At 46.3% G+C, this 11047-nt stretch overlaps 3 protein-coding genes across 3 annotated transcripts in view; 1 reads left to right on the forward strand and 2 right to left on the reverse strand.

Annotated features, from left to right (window-relative positions):
- Positions 1–240, reverse strand: part of ARL10 (ADP-ribosylation factor-like 10) — a 5268-nt gene extending 5028 nt beyond the window's left edge. The window contains exon 1 of the mRNA XM_009333528.1: positions 186–240. Within this exon, the coding sequence (XP_009331803.1) occupies positions 186–240 (55 nt within the window). The remainder of the gene's footprint in view (positions 1–185) is intronic.
- Positions 241–1111: 871 nt separating this feature from the next.
- KIAA1191 (KIAA1191 ortholog) lies at positions 1112–7237 on the forward strand. Its single transcript, XM_009333530.1, has 5 exons — positions 1112–1298; positions 3019–3143; positions 4358–4464; positions 4787–4923; positions 5406–7237. The coding sequence occupies exons 1-5, from the start codon at positions 1112–1114 to the stop codon at positions 5612–5614; spliced, it is 765 nt and encodes a 254-aa protein (XP_009331805.1). The 3' UTR covers positions 5615–7237.
- A 1838-nt stretch (positions 7238–9075) lies between these two features.
- Positions 9076–11047, reverse strand: part of SIMC1 (SUMO-interacting motifs containing 1) — a 7200-nt gene continuing 5228 nt past the window's right edge. The window contains exons 9-11 of the mRNA XM_009333531.1: positions 10639–10795; positions 10473–10557; positions 9076–9504 (exon numbers count right to left, since the gene is read on the reverse strand). Coding sequence (XP_009331806.1) covers positions 9284–9504; positions 10473–10557; positions 10639–10795 — 463 coding nt within the window. The 3' untranslated portion in view covers positions 9076–9283. The remainder of the gene's footprint in view (positions 9505–10472; positions 10558–10638; positions 10796–11047) is intronic.

An 11047-nucleotide genomic window follows, 5' to 3' on the forward strand; every position in this document is an offset into this window, starting at 1 on the left:
GGACAAGAGACCGGCTTTGCTGCCTGGCCCTGGTGTGGGAACGCTGAAGCCTGGTGGAGATAGGCGTGTTCTGGGAGTCTCCTCGCTTGTGGGGGGCGTTTTTGGGTAAAAAAGCTGCAAGCTGTAACCGGGTGTAATTAAACCAGAGCAAAAGGGTAGATTTAGGTTGGATGTAAATTCTTTACTGTGAGGGTGGTGAGGCGCTGGAACGGGTTGCCGGAGAAGCTGTGGATGCCCCATCCCTGGAAGTGTTTAAAGTCGGGAGGGTGAGGCTTTGAGGAACCTGATCTAGTGACAGGTGTCCCTGCCTGCAGCAGGGGGGCTGGACTAGATGGTCTCTGAAGGTCTCTGAAGGTCCCTTTCAATGCAAACTGTTCTGTGAAACGACTGTGGGGATGCTTTGAGTGCAGGGCCAGCTCCTCTAAATTTAGAGGCTGTTTTCTAAGTTTGAAGTTAAATGTTGTTGAATGGAAGTAAATAACTGCATCCCTTTGAGCTTAACCTCTACTTTTTGCCTCGTTTTGTTTTAAAATCTTTCTCGTGGAAGAAAACCTAAAGTTGTGGTTTGGCACAAAAAGCAAACTGTCCGGTCAGGGAACAGTAACTCCTGTGTTAGGAGGAGGAAGTGTGTGTTTCACAAGATTTCTTGTTTTCTAGCATTCATTGTCTGGTTCTTTGTTGCTAGGGTCGCGTGATCAGTGGTAGAACTACGACTGCTAATACACTGAGCAAGAAACTGATATAAGGAATGAGGAGGAAAACAAGATCTAAACAGCAGCCTCTAATCTGTGTGACTGCCATTCTGTGTCTGTGGAGGGGTGCTCTTGCCCAGTTGACCTTGAAGTCCAATTTGCAGTTACAAGAATGGAAGTAGATATGTTCTGGTTTCTTTCCTGTTGACCTTCTTGTACTTAGATTAACAACTTGTTGGCTCTGAGCTTGGTAGGTTTTCAAATGTTGGATGCAAGTTGCTTGTTTGTTGCTAAGAATTATAAGGTTCAAGCTCTAAACATTCCTGGGCTGTAGTGAGAACAGGGTACGGGTTTCTTCTGTGGGATGAAGGCTAGCTACTAGAGCAGCTTGACTTTGTGTCTCATTTGAGTAGCTAGAGATGTGTCCTGGCAAGGTGCTGAGATACTTTCCCAAACTGTACCCTGCTTCTTCCCCACAGGTTGAGGAAGGGGATGCTAACATGAATGCACCCGTTATAACTCCTTCATCGTCCACTGAAAGTGTGAACAAGGTGCCTGTGGTGAAGGCCAAGGCCACTCATATCATCATGAACTCTCTCATTACAAGTAAGAACTCTCACCTCTCATGTGGTGGCTAATGGGGTGTGGGCACATGAGTGTGCTCTGCCTTGGTAATGCCTCAAGGTAACTACCAGAGTTCCTGGACAGCTTGTGGGTTCAGACCGACTCTGCTCTTGAGCTGTATGAGTTTTTTTGGAGGATGCTCCTAGAAGGAAGCAAGGAACTAGGGAATAGGCCACACTTACTGCCTCTGTTTCCAGGTGCTGGAGGTGGGTGATGAGGGAGGAGTGCAGGGTATGTTATCTGCTGATAGGACGCTGCAGTCCATGCCACCTTGTTGCTGGAGTGCAGAGGTGGCTGCTGCTGCTACTCTGTTTGCTTATTAACTTGCTATTTCTGAATGGCAGGTAAAGCTCTAAAATTAACCAAAGTGGTGTGGAGAGCTGATGTACTGTGCTAATGGAGCACTTGCTGGCATTTATGTTAGTTAATAGCAGCAGCAGCTGTCTTACTAAAGTAATGCTTACTTTAAAAAAATGAACCTCATAAATCGTAATGCTTTAAAATCAAATTGGGTCAGTTATGCTTGCAGAGAAGACATGCCCATTTGTGACAAGAGGAATTAATCGTGTTAATCTTTCCCTGTTGCCTCTTCTTTTAGCAGCTGGGATCAGAGCTTCACCTTTTCCTCCAAGCAGTGCTTCCAAAGACTTCTAGATTTTCAGACCAGCATTTTGAAATAGCTATACATCTGCACTTATTTCAGTCTTGGCTCAAAAATAACCAACACATCACAAAATAAAATCCAGGAATATGAACTTTCTTCTGGAAAGCAACTCCTGTTCTAGTCTAATGATAAAATGCTAATCTAGGAAAAATGATGATGGCCTAAAAATGTTCTTGTGCAGTAAGAAGTCAGGAGCCCCAACCTATACCTCCCAGGAAGAACATTCAGTCACAAGTTGGAAATAAACAGACAAAGGTCCTCTAGATTTCTCATCTATCATTTGCACTATCCCTGCAAATAACCGTAACATTAACGTGGGAATTCTTATCTGTTTAAGAAGACATTGGGGTTTTTCCAGTAGTCTTTTTGTGCTCTAATTCCTTTTGACTTTTTTCTTAGTTCCACTAGGGAGTGAACATTTTGTGCTGGTAGAGTGGGGGGGGGAAGTGCTTATATTTTTCAGAACTGAAGCCGATATCAGTGTATTATATGCTGGCTCTGTATTTGGCTGAAATAGCTTATTTTACCTAATCTAGAATCACTGGGAGTCTTACTGCCTTTACCACCAGTGGTAAAGACTGGCTCTTTGACATGAGACAATAGCTGGCTGTGACTGTCAGATTAGCTAGTCTGGGCAGTCTTTCAGAAGACTTCATTTTTTGTTGGCAAAAAACCCTCCCTTGAATCTAGAGGGCCACTTAAAATGTCCAGCTTATTGGGGTCTCCTAGATTTAGGAAGTTGTGATTAGGAGTGATGCAGCTTCTTGGGTGAGATGGGTTTAATTACAGGTGTTGCATTTGTAATACATCTGGTGATTTGAGACAAATCACTGCTCATTTGACTTAGCCCTATGACTCAGGATAGCTTTAAAGTCAGAATATCTCATTAGCTTCATCTTGCTGCCTCTGTCAACTCATCACAACGTGTAGGTATGAATGATGAAAAAAGGGTCTTGCATTTGGTTGCTTAAGTTGCCTTTGTTTGCTAGAACTGCTTGTGGTGGCATTTCTGTGAATATGTGCTCTTGTCCGTTCCAGAGCAGACTCAGGAGAGCATTCAGCGCTTTGAGCAGCAGGCAGGGCTGAGAGATGCTGGCTACACCCCCCACAAAGGCCTCACTACTGAGGAGACCAAGTACCACCGAGTGGCTGAGGCAGTCCACGTAAGGCTTGTTTTGCATTGGCTTTCTCCGTGTAAGTTGTGCACTAGCTTGAGACCCATCTGGTGACATAACTTTTGGAGCATGTTGCTAGGACTCTCCTTAAACTGCTTCCTCTGAAGGCTTTTAGCTCATTGTGTAAAAAAGGTTACCCACTTATATTTTAAAATTAGCGTTAGCCTTTATAGTTTTGAAACAACCTTTTTCCTGAAGTCTGTCATTCCACGGTCATGTCAGACTATCACAGTCATCTTTCCAAGTGGGGACATCCCTACACAGAATCTAGTTTCTTGCTGTGCCTTTGGATGGTGCCCTGCAGTTGACTGTTGTAACTGTTTGTCCCAAGAGAACTTGTAAACCGTGCATTTCTGATGTGGAAGTTAGCAGATGAACTTGGGCTTGCCTCTTACTGGAAATAAAGACAAAGGTCTTGAATCAACATGTTTCTGATGAGCTCAGTTGCCCACAGTAATCTTGCAGTTGGAGTTTAATAGCGAACTCTCCAAGCATTACCTCCCACAAGGTCAAAGTTTCAGTAACAGTGTCGGTGAATTGCATTAGTGTGGCTTGGGTAGCCACAGGAAACATTTTGAGAAGGTGCCTGTGTAGCTGGTGTTGAACTATAACTGCCCTTCAAGTGACTTCTTCAAGTTCAGTTTGTACTGTCTGACTTGTAATAACCTGGTTCACATACACCCAGTTCCTGTTTGTTTTATGACCAGGCGTACTCTTCAAATACAGTTCATCTCAGTGTTCTAGAGCAGTGTTTCCATCCTGTTGTATGTGGATTACTTCTCAGGGTCTAGTACTCCTAGACCTTGTACCTTCTGTGTGAGGTCTGGTCTCGCCTTCATTAGAGAACTTGTGGGACTGTAAACTTTGTTGCTCTGGAAAGTGCTGCGGACAAATGGTTGCTGTGGCATTTAGACTTGTTACCAGGTAGCTGAACTGATGTGTAAGCTAGCTCTGCTACATCTGCAGTGTCCCTATGAATGCTGGTATTGAAGCAGTGTATTACTGTTGGGTAGTGACTGAACTGCAGAGTGAGCTGTATGCAAGTATTGTAATACTGTGTTTAGCTTTAGGTGAGGTGACACTTAAATCCTTTATCACCTGTGATGTCAAAACGGGACAATTGTTTATAATAAAACTGGAGGTTCCTTATGTCTTGTATTTAAGCTCTGTTGCTTCTGTGTTTCTCTTGCCTCTCCTAACAGAAGCTAAAAATGCAGAGTGGAGAGATGACAAAAGATGACAAACAGACTTCTTCTGCTCAGTCCACTCCAAGCAGCACTCCCCACTCCTCTCCCAAGCATAAAAACAGGTACTCTGTTCCTGATAGACCACTACCTCCTTTGGTTTCCTACAGGCTGCTGAGGTGGGAGCTGCTACAAATAACCTTATCCAGTGAGGGACTGTCTGAGGGGTGAAATTCAGAGCCTGCTGTGCATTTGTGTTGGATAGATCCAAGTGTTGAAAGCTTGTGGAACTTGAGTATACATATCTTTATTCTGGGTGGTAACAAACCTATTAAGATTGTTTAAATTGCCCCTGATAACTACATGTAAAGCTCCTGGCACAGTGAGGCCGCTTGAAGTATTTATTTTCATCATTCCATTTCAAAAATCTCAATGATTTTTCCCTAGGGGTTGGTTTAGTCAGGGATCCTCTGCTTCTATCACTGGACCAGACTTTGCCATGGAAGCTGGTGGGGACAAATTGCCATCTGAAAGATGGAGCTTTTTTGGACCCAAAGCCATCCAGAAATCCACAAATGATCCAGGTATGTCCTCTAAAATCTCCTGCCCTGCAAGAGCTAGGGGAGATCTGTCACACAACAAACTTGCTAGCTATTTCTGGAGCCTTATCCTGCTTGCCTTGTTACTTTCTAGGACCACCTTGTGAATGTGTGCTACTCATATTGTTTCTGTGCCTAAATAAAAAGCAGTTAGGTAAAACCTATGTCAACGATCTAAAAGTAGATCTTGTACTGAGCTGCAGTGGAAAGGCAGGGTGTGAAGGCGACAGCTTTTTACTCTCTGCTGTGGGGATAGGATCCACACTCTGCTGTCCGGTGGAACCAGAACTGGAAGTGCCAGCCACTGATGTGGAATAGGCTTTAGATGACACGAAGCTGTTGGGTCTTCCATAGGCTTTCTGCAGTGTCGGGCATCAGTGACACTGCTCACTCCTGGCAGCAGTGGAAAACGGACTTGGCTAGTTTTCCTAGCTCTTACTTGCTGTGATTCTTTTTTTTTCCATCAGGAGGATTTACCATCCAGTCCTATAAGGGTGCCCAGAAGCCATCCCCGATGGAGCTGATGCGTGCTCAGGCTACTAGGATGCCAGAGGATCCAGTCACCTTCAAGCCACCCAAAATGGACATTCCAGTCACAGAAGGGAGGAAACAATCTCCACGTTCCCATAATATCAAACCTCGGGATCTGAACGTGCTCACTCCCACCGGGTTCTAGGAAGAATGCTTCTGGTGTCTTTAGCAGGCTACAGGGTGTCCTAGGCTCTGCTTCCCTGTCCCATTGTGCTGCAGTGAAATAGGAAAGCCTCCCTTCCAGCTTTTCATCTCAGAAAAGGAAACAGTTGTGACTGTCCTCCTAAAGCCAGTCTTGGAAGAATTCCTGCGCTAGTACTAAACCAATGTAAACCATCCTGTCTGCTGTATTGCACCAGTTCGGTCTGCTAGGCTGCACTAGATGTGCTTCCCGGTACACTACACCACAGTAACACCTTGAACCATGTTTTGTGGGACCGGACTGCGTGTGGTGTGCAAGCAGGCTGGCTTGTCTACCCGTAGTCTGATTGTCTTGTACTGCTCAGTGCCGAAGTACCCTCAGGAGGACCGTGGTTCTGTCTGGCGTATATAGAACACCAGCAGAAAATGATGAAAACAAGCAAGGACTAAAAACTGGACCATTAACTGCCAGAAGGAAGTTGCTCTGGGAATGTGGTGGGTCAGTTTTAAATGTGGCACTCCCTTACTATCCAGTGTGACCTTATAGTTCAACACCTAGTACTTTTTTGTTTTTGGATTTTTAAAGGAAAAGTGGAGCAGTGACCATTCTAAGATGCTCTTAGAAAGGCAGGGAGCAGACTCTAATGGGGCTTGGCAGTAACAAGGAAGAGTTGCTTCTCTTCCAACTCTTCATGTTTCTCCAAAAAGGTGGAAATGACCAGAGCTGGTGTGGCTTGGACCAAGTAATCCTACTCTCTCTGCAAAACACTGTCCTGCCTTCTCCTAGACAACAGATTTACAGATGTTCTGGCATGCTGGGTGCTGCTTGATTTGTTTGGTTTTTTTCTAGCATCTTGTATGAACTGTGTAGAAGTGTATTAGACACCAGGGGCACTTCTCAAATAGGGTTTTTCATCAGCATTAAGTGCATTTTGCAGGGCTGGGGGAGGACTGAGGACAGATCAAGGCTAAATGTTCCTCCCTGCTACCATACAGCTAGTGTAACTTTTGGCCTAGTCAGAACCAATTATTTGGAACAGCTAACACTTGCTTTCATGAAAAGTGGAAGGAACTCCTGGCTACCATCTAATCCCTTAGGCATTATAGGCAGCATTGCTCTGCAGTCTTCTCCTGTCCTGTGGCAAAAAGGTCTCCTCTCTCTCGATCTGATGATTGTGTTGCAGAGCTCCCTCAGCCAGCAGCAGGCTTTCTGTAGTGGCGAGGTGGCAGCAGCAGCCTTGCATCTGATACTGGAAGCTTGTCTGTTGCAAGACATTATACAGATGTTACTTAACAGCTGGTAACCGTCGAGCTCTGAGGTTTCTGCCTTCTTAAATCAAACATTTCTCCCAGAGGGCGAGGCAGGGTTGGCTCACTGGGCTAGCTGCTGTCCCCTCTGAAGAAGCACGTTTTGTGGCTCTGCTGCTTCAAGCTTCAACAGCACTGCCAATGATGTGTTGTGTTGAAAGTCTCCCACCCAACCAAGCAGTTTTCACTGTCACCACTCATTTGCACCTTAGCAATCAGTCTCTCATTTGACATTAATTTATTTGTTCTCTGTATTCATGTCTCTAATGTGTATGATTTTTTTTGTTTGTTATAAGAAAATAAAATCCTTGTGAATGGAGGTCCACCCTTGGTGTGTGTTAGCGCTGGCAAAGCATCTGTGGAAGAAATGTGGGGCTGTCCAGTGACTGTGGGGTTGAGGTTCTGCCTAATAAGGCTCTGGCAGCCCTTGCACCAGGGTAAAATGTTTGCTCTGTAAAACTCCCTTTTGACAGGGAGACTCGGTTTAAAGCCAGACTCAGTCCTGTCTTAGGGCTTGTGCAGATGAAACTAAACATGAAATCTTTGTGTTTTCCTGAGGTATTCAAATGGTGATTCTTCATGTTCCTGAGATTGCTTCTCTTGCAGCTTGTGTTCTGTTTTTGCACCTGTAGTGTGGAGGTGGGCGCAGGTGGGAGCCAGGCTGGTATTTGCCTGGAGGTGCCCAGCTCCCAGTGGTATGGCGGTCTCCGCTTTGCCTTCCTCTGAAAAGTTCTGGTTTGAGTGCTGTTGTAGCATTTGTAGCTGCCAAAGTACTGCTGATAGAGCACACGGTTCTCCTGGGCTGGGTATGTCTGAGCTGAACACTGGTGTTTCCTGTGCTCCTAGAGTGTTAGCAGAACTAGAAGTGATGAAATAAATGCTGAAGCACTCGGGTACTCTGGTATAGGCGGCTGCTGCAGGTCTTGGTTACACAGGCTAATCTCAGTTTAGTTTGGAAAGGCTGGGGTTAAAGCGTGGCCTCTTGGTCTGATATTCTACTTTATTTTATGCCAACATCATTTTTGGGGATATGACCAACATATCAGAACTATGGACCTCTTGCTGGAATGTGGCTTCTTTTCTAGTCTGGTGATACAAGTCTAATCCAGTTAAAAGGACCTAACTGGAAAATATACCTGAATGAGCACACCATGCAGGAAGAGCAGCTTTCTAGGGCAGGGAGCACGTGGAGTTTGCGCTGTTGGGAACAATTCTGGCTACTACTCCCAAAACAGACTTCTTCACTTTTCCCTGGATGGCTTATCCCTGGATTAGAGGGGCAATGTCATGCAGATGAGTGGTTTGTTCTGCATCTGGCAGTTGGGAAGAGGCTTCCTAAAGAAAACCTGTGAGCCCTAGGTCAGACCCTTCCAAACGGTTCTGGGCTAACCAAAGCCAGGCTTCTGGATGAGGCCTTGCTGTGCAGCAAGCACCAGGTCTTCAGCGTGTGCAGCACTGACATCAGGACCACCCCATTCCTGGCCGTGACTGTGCTGCTCTCTGCTCCTAGGCTCTGGTCTCGTTAGGACCCTGCCAAGGGTCACCTACCACAGGGGCAGATAAAGGGGGGGTGGGCAGCTACAGAAATCTTTCACTCCCAACCTCTGTTGCTTCTGAACTGTCTGAGGAGAGCTTCTGTAGAAATGCCTAATTGCTCTCTGACCTCAGCTCTGATCTGAGTTGATGGCAGTGTATTTGAATTGAGTATTTGTCTTTGTTGTAACAGGCACGCTTGCCTGCACTGCAGACACTTCAGTGCGCTCTGGAACAGGCGCAGCCTTTTCAGCTGATGCTGCTATCCAGTCCTCCCTCTTGACATGCTAATCACCTTGGGCAAAGTCATGTAGATGTATTTGATTTGGAACAGAAATGTTCTGCTCCTGAGGACTGACCAGCATGGCTTGGGGATCTCTGCACTGTGAATGCTGTCACTGCAGCCAACACCTGCTTTTTTTCTTAAATATTACCACCTTTTCCTAAATATTAAACAGGTATTTTGGCATTTTGCTTGCTGTGCAAACTATTGTCAGTTTATGGCTGCGTTAGTCTAATGCTATCCCAAGGTACAGCTGACAGCTCTGCACTTCCTTTGGGCAGGGCTGGCACCAAGATGGAAGAGTCTCAGCAAATATGAAAATAATTTATTTTTTAAAGTGTACAAAGTGCCTTGTAAAACTGTAGGATGAGGCAAGTTTGAAAGGAAATTCTGAGACCATGTAAAACCAGACATTTTTCCAAAGAAATGTATAAACAAACCCACATGACGTATGGCACTTGAGACTGCAGCATGAGGTGGGGGTTTTGATGGGGTTTTATAGAGGAAACATGAAGCTTTTTGTGCCCCCTGCCGCAGTGGTTGTCTCCATCAGATAGCAGTGACAATGAGGAACAACTCCCGAAGCATGCACAATTTCTCCACGATCTGCAGGGGAAAAGGCTGCCCCAGGACCTGCTGCATTCGGCTGATGAAGTCCTCTATCTTCAGTTGAATGTCCAGATGGCTGATGTCATCGCTGTCCTGGGGCTTGGGCTTGACTTTCTGAATGATCAAGTCCATCCGGTCATTGAGTGAGCTTCGTAAGTGCTCTGCAAGAGGAAATGCTGGTGGGGAGAGGCAACACACAGTGGGCTGCCTGACCTGTTCAGGGACAGATCGCAGCGTGCCACGGGCAGCGCTGCGGAGAGGAGCGGTTGGGAACCGTGCTGATCCTCTCATGGTTATCCTTGACGCTTTTGCACAAGACTAGCCTGGTGGAAGAAGGTACCGTCCCCTCCTGGAGCTCAGTCTGCATGTAGAGAGAGCCCAAGAAATGGGGAGGGGGCAGGGCTTGTAGCATCCTTTACTCCTGTGCTAGTGGCAGACTGGACAGCTGTCCAGCTGCAAAGGAGAGTCTCCAAAGAGTTTAACAACAGTGATCGTCTAGGGCTTTGGGGAGAATGGGACTCTATGCATGTGATGGTGGGTTCCTCTGCATTCCTCCATGAGTGCCTTAACCCTGTGCTAAAGCAGCTGAATTTGGGAAGAGACTTTAGGAATTTTCTGGTAAAATGACTTTAGGGAGTTTTAGGGAGTGTTTTGTGACTGCCGCTCTCCTGGGGTCAGAAATACTGCTCCTTCCGTGGCTACTGTGGGTGGTGCTCCCTGCCCAACACTAAGTGCTGAGCGTGTCCTGGCTTTACCATCCCCTGGACTTCTGCTTTTCCTCCTAAACCCCCCTATTCTTCCACCCACTCTGTGCACAACTTAGACAATAGTGGGTACAAAGCACCCCCTTGTGTACTTCTCAGTGCTGGGATTGATCCTTTGGGAAGTAGGCTATTTCTTAGGGGCTAAACTTGGCAAAGCAGGCTGAATGCTCTGCTTGATGCAACATCACTTCTTTGCTCTGACTGCTGGGAATAGTTACTAGCATGGATGGAGGCACGTTATCTTTCTAAGACTCAGTGGCCATGAGTTCAAGAGTGATGAGAAGAGAGGAAGAAGGGTACTTTGGCTGTTCTACTGCAGCCTCTCGATAAGATTGTGTTTATTAAGGCCAGAACAGGCTGCTTACCCAGTATTACATTTTGGTAACTCAGCAGCAGCAAACTCAAGTACTGCAGCATCTCATCCCATCTTTGCCATGTTGCTGTTTCATCCTATGACAGGAGACAGTATTTGGTTATTAGAAGAGGTTTTCTTAGGAGAAAACAAGGCAAAGGAGAGGTTGGACTGGATACCTGGTATTGCAGCAGCACAGAGGAGTGGCTCAGGAAATACAGGATCTTGGCCAGAGACAAGGGCAAGGTCGTGGGCACGTCACAACTATGCTGGAACAACAGCTCTAGCAGTTTGCAGCGCAGGAGCTGGCTCTCCATGGTGTTTAAGAAAGCTTCCCTGGAAGACAAAGGGATTTACTCTGGGGGAGACAGCACAGCCTGGCCAGGGACAACTGCTGTAGCATGTTCCTGGTGTCCCGCTGGTGCTGATCTGGTGCAGGGGCTGCCCAGCAGTGCAGTGGAAGGAAAACCACCAGATGCGATAGAGAGACCTTCGTTATGCAGCTCAGCCATGGACATGTTTACATCCTTAGGTCTGACCTGTGGCAACTCGAGGTTGATACGGTCTGTGAAGCACGCTTATCTGCTT

Source organism: Pygoscelis adeliae, unplaced genomic scaffold (genome assembly GCF_000699105.1).
Source record: "Pygoscelis adeliae isolate BGI_AS28 unplaced genomic scaffold, ASM69910v1 Scaffold431, whole genome shotgun sequence".
Classification (NCBI taxonomy): domain Eukaryota; kingdom Metazoa; phylum Chordata; class Aves; order Sphenisciformes; family Spheniscidae; genus Pygoscelis; species Pygoscelis adeliae.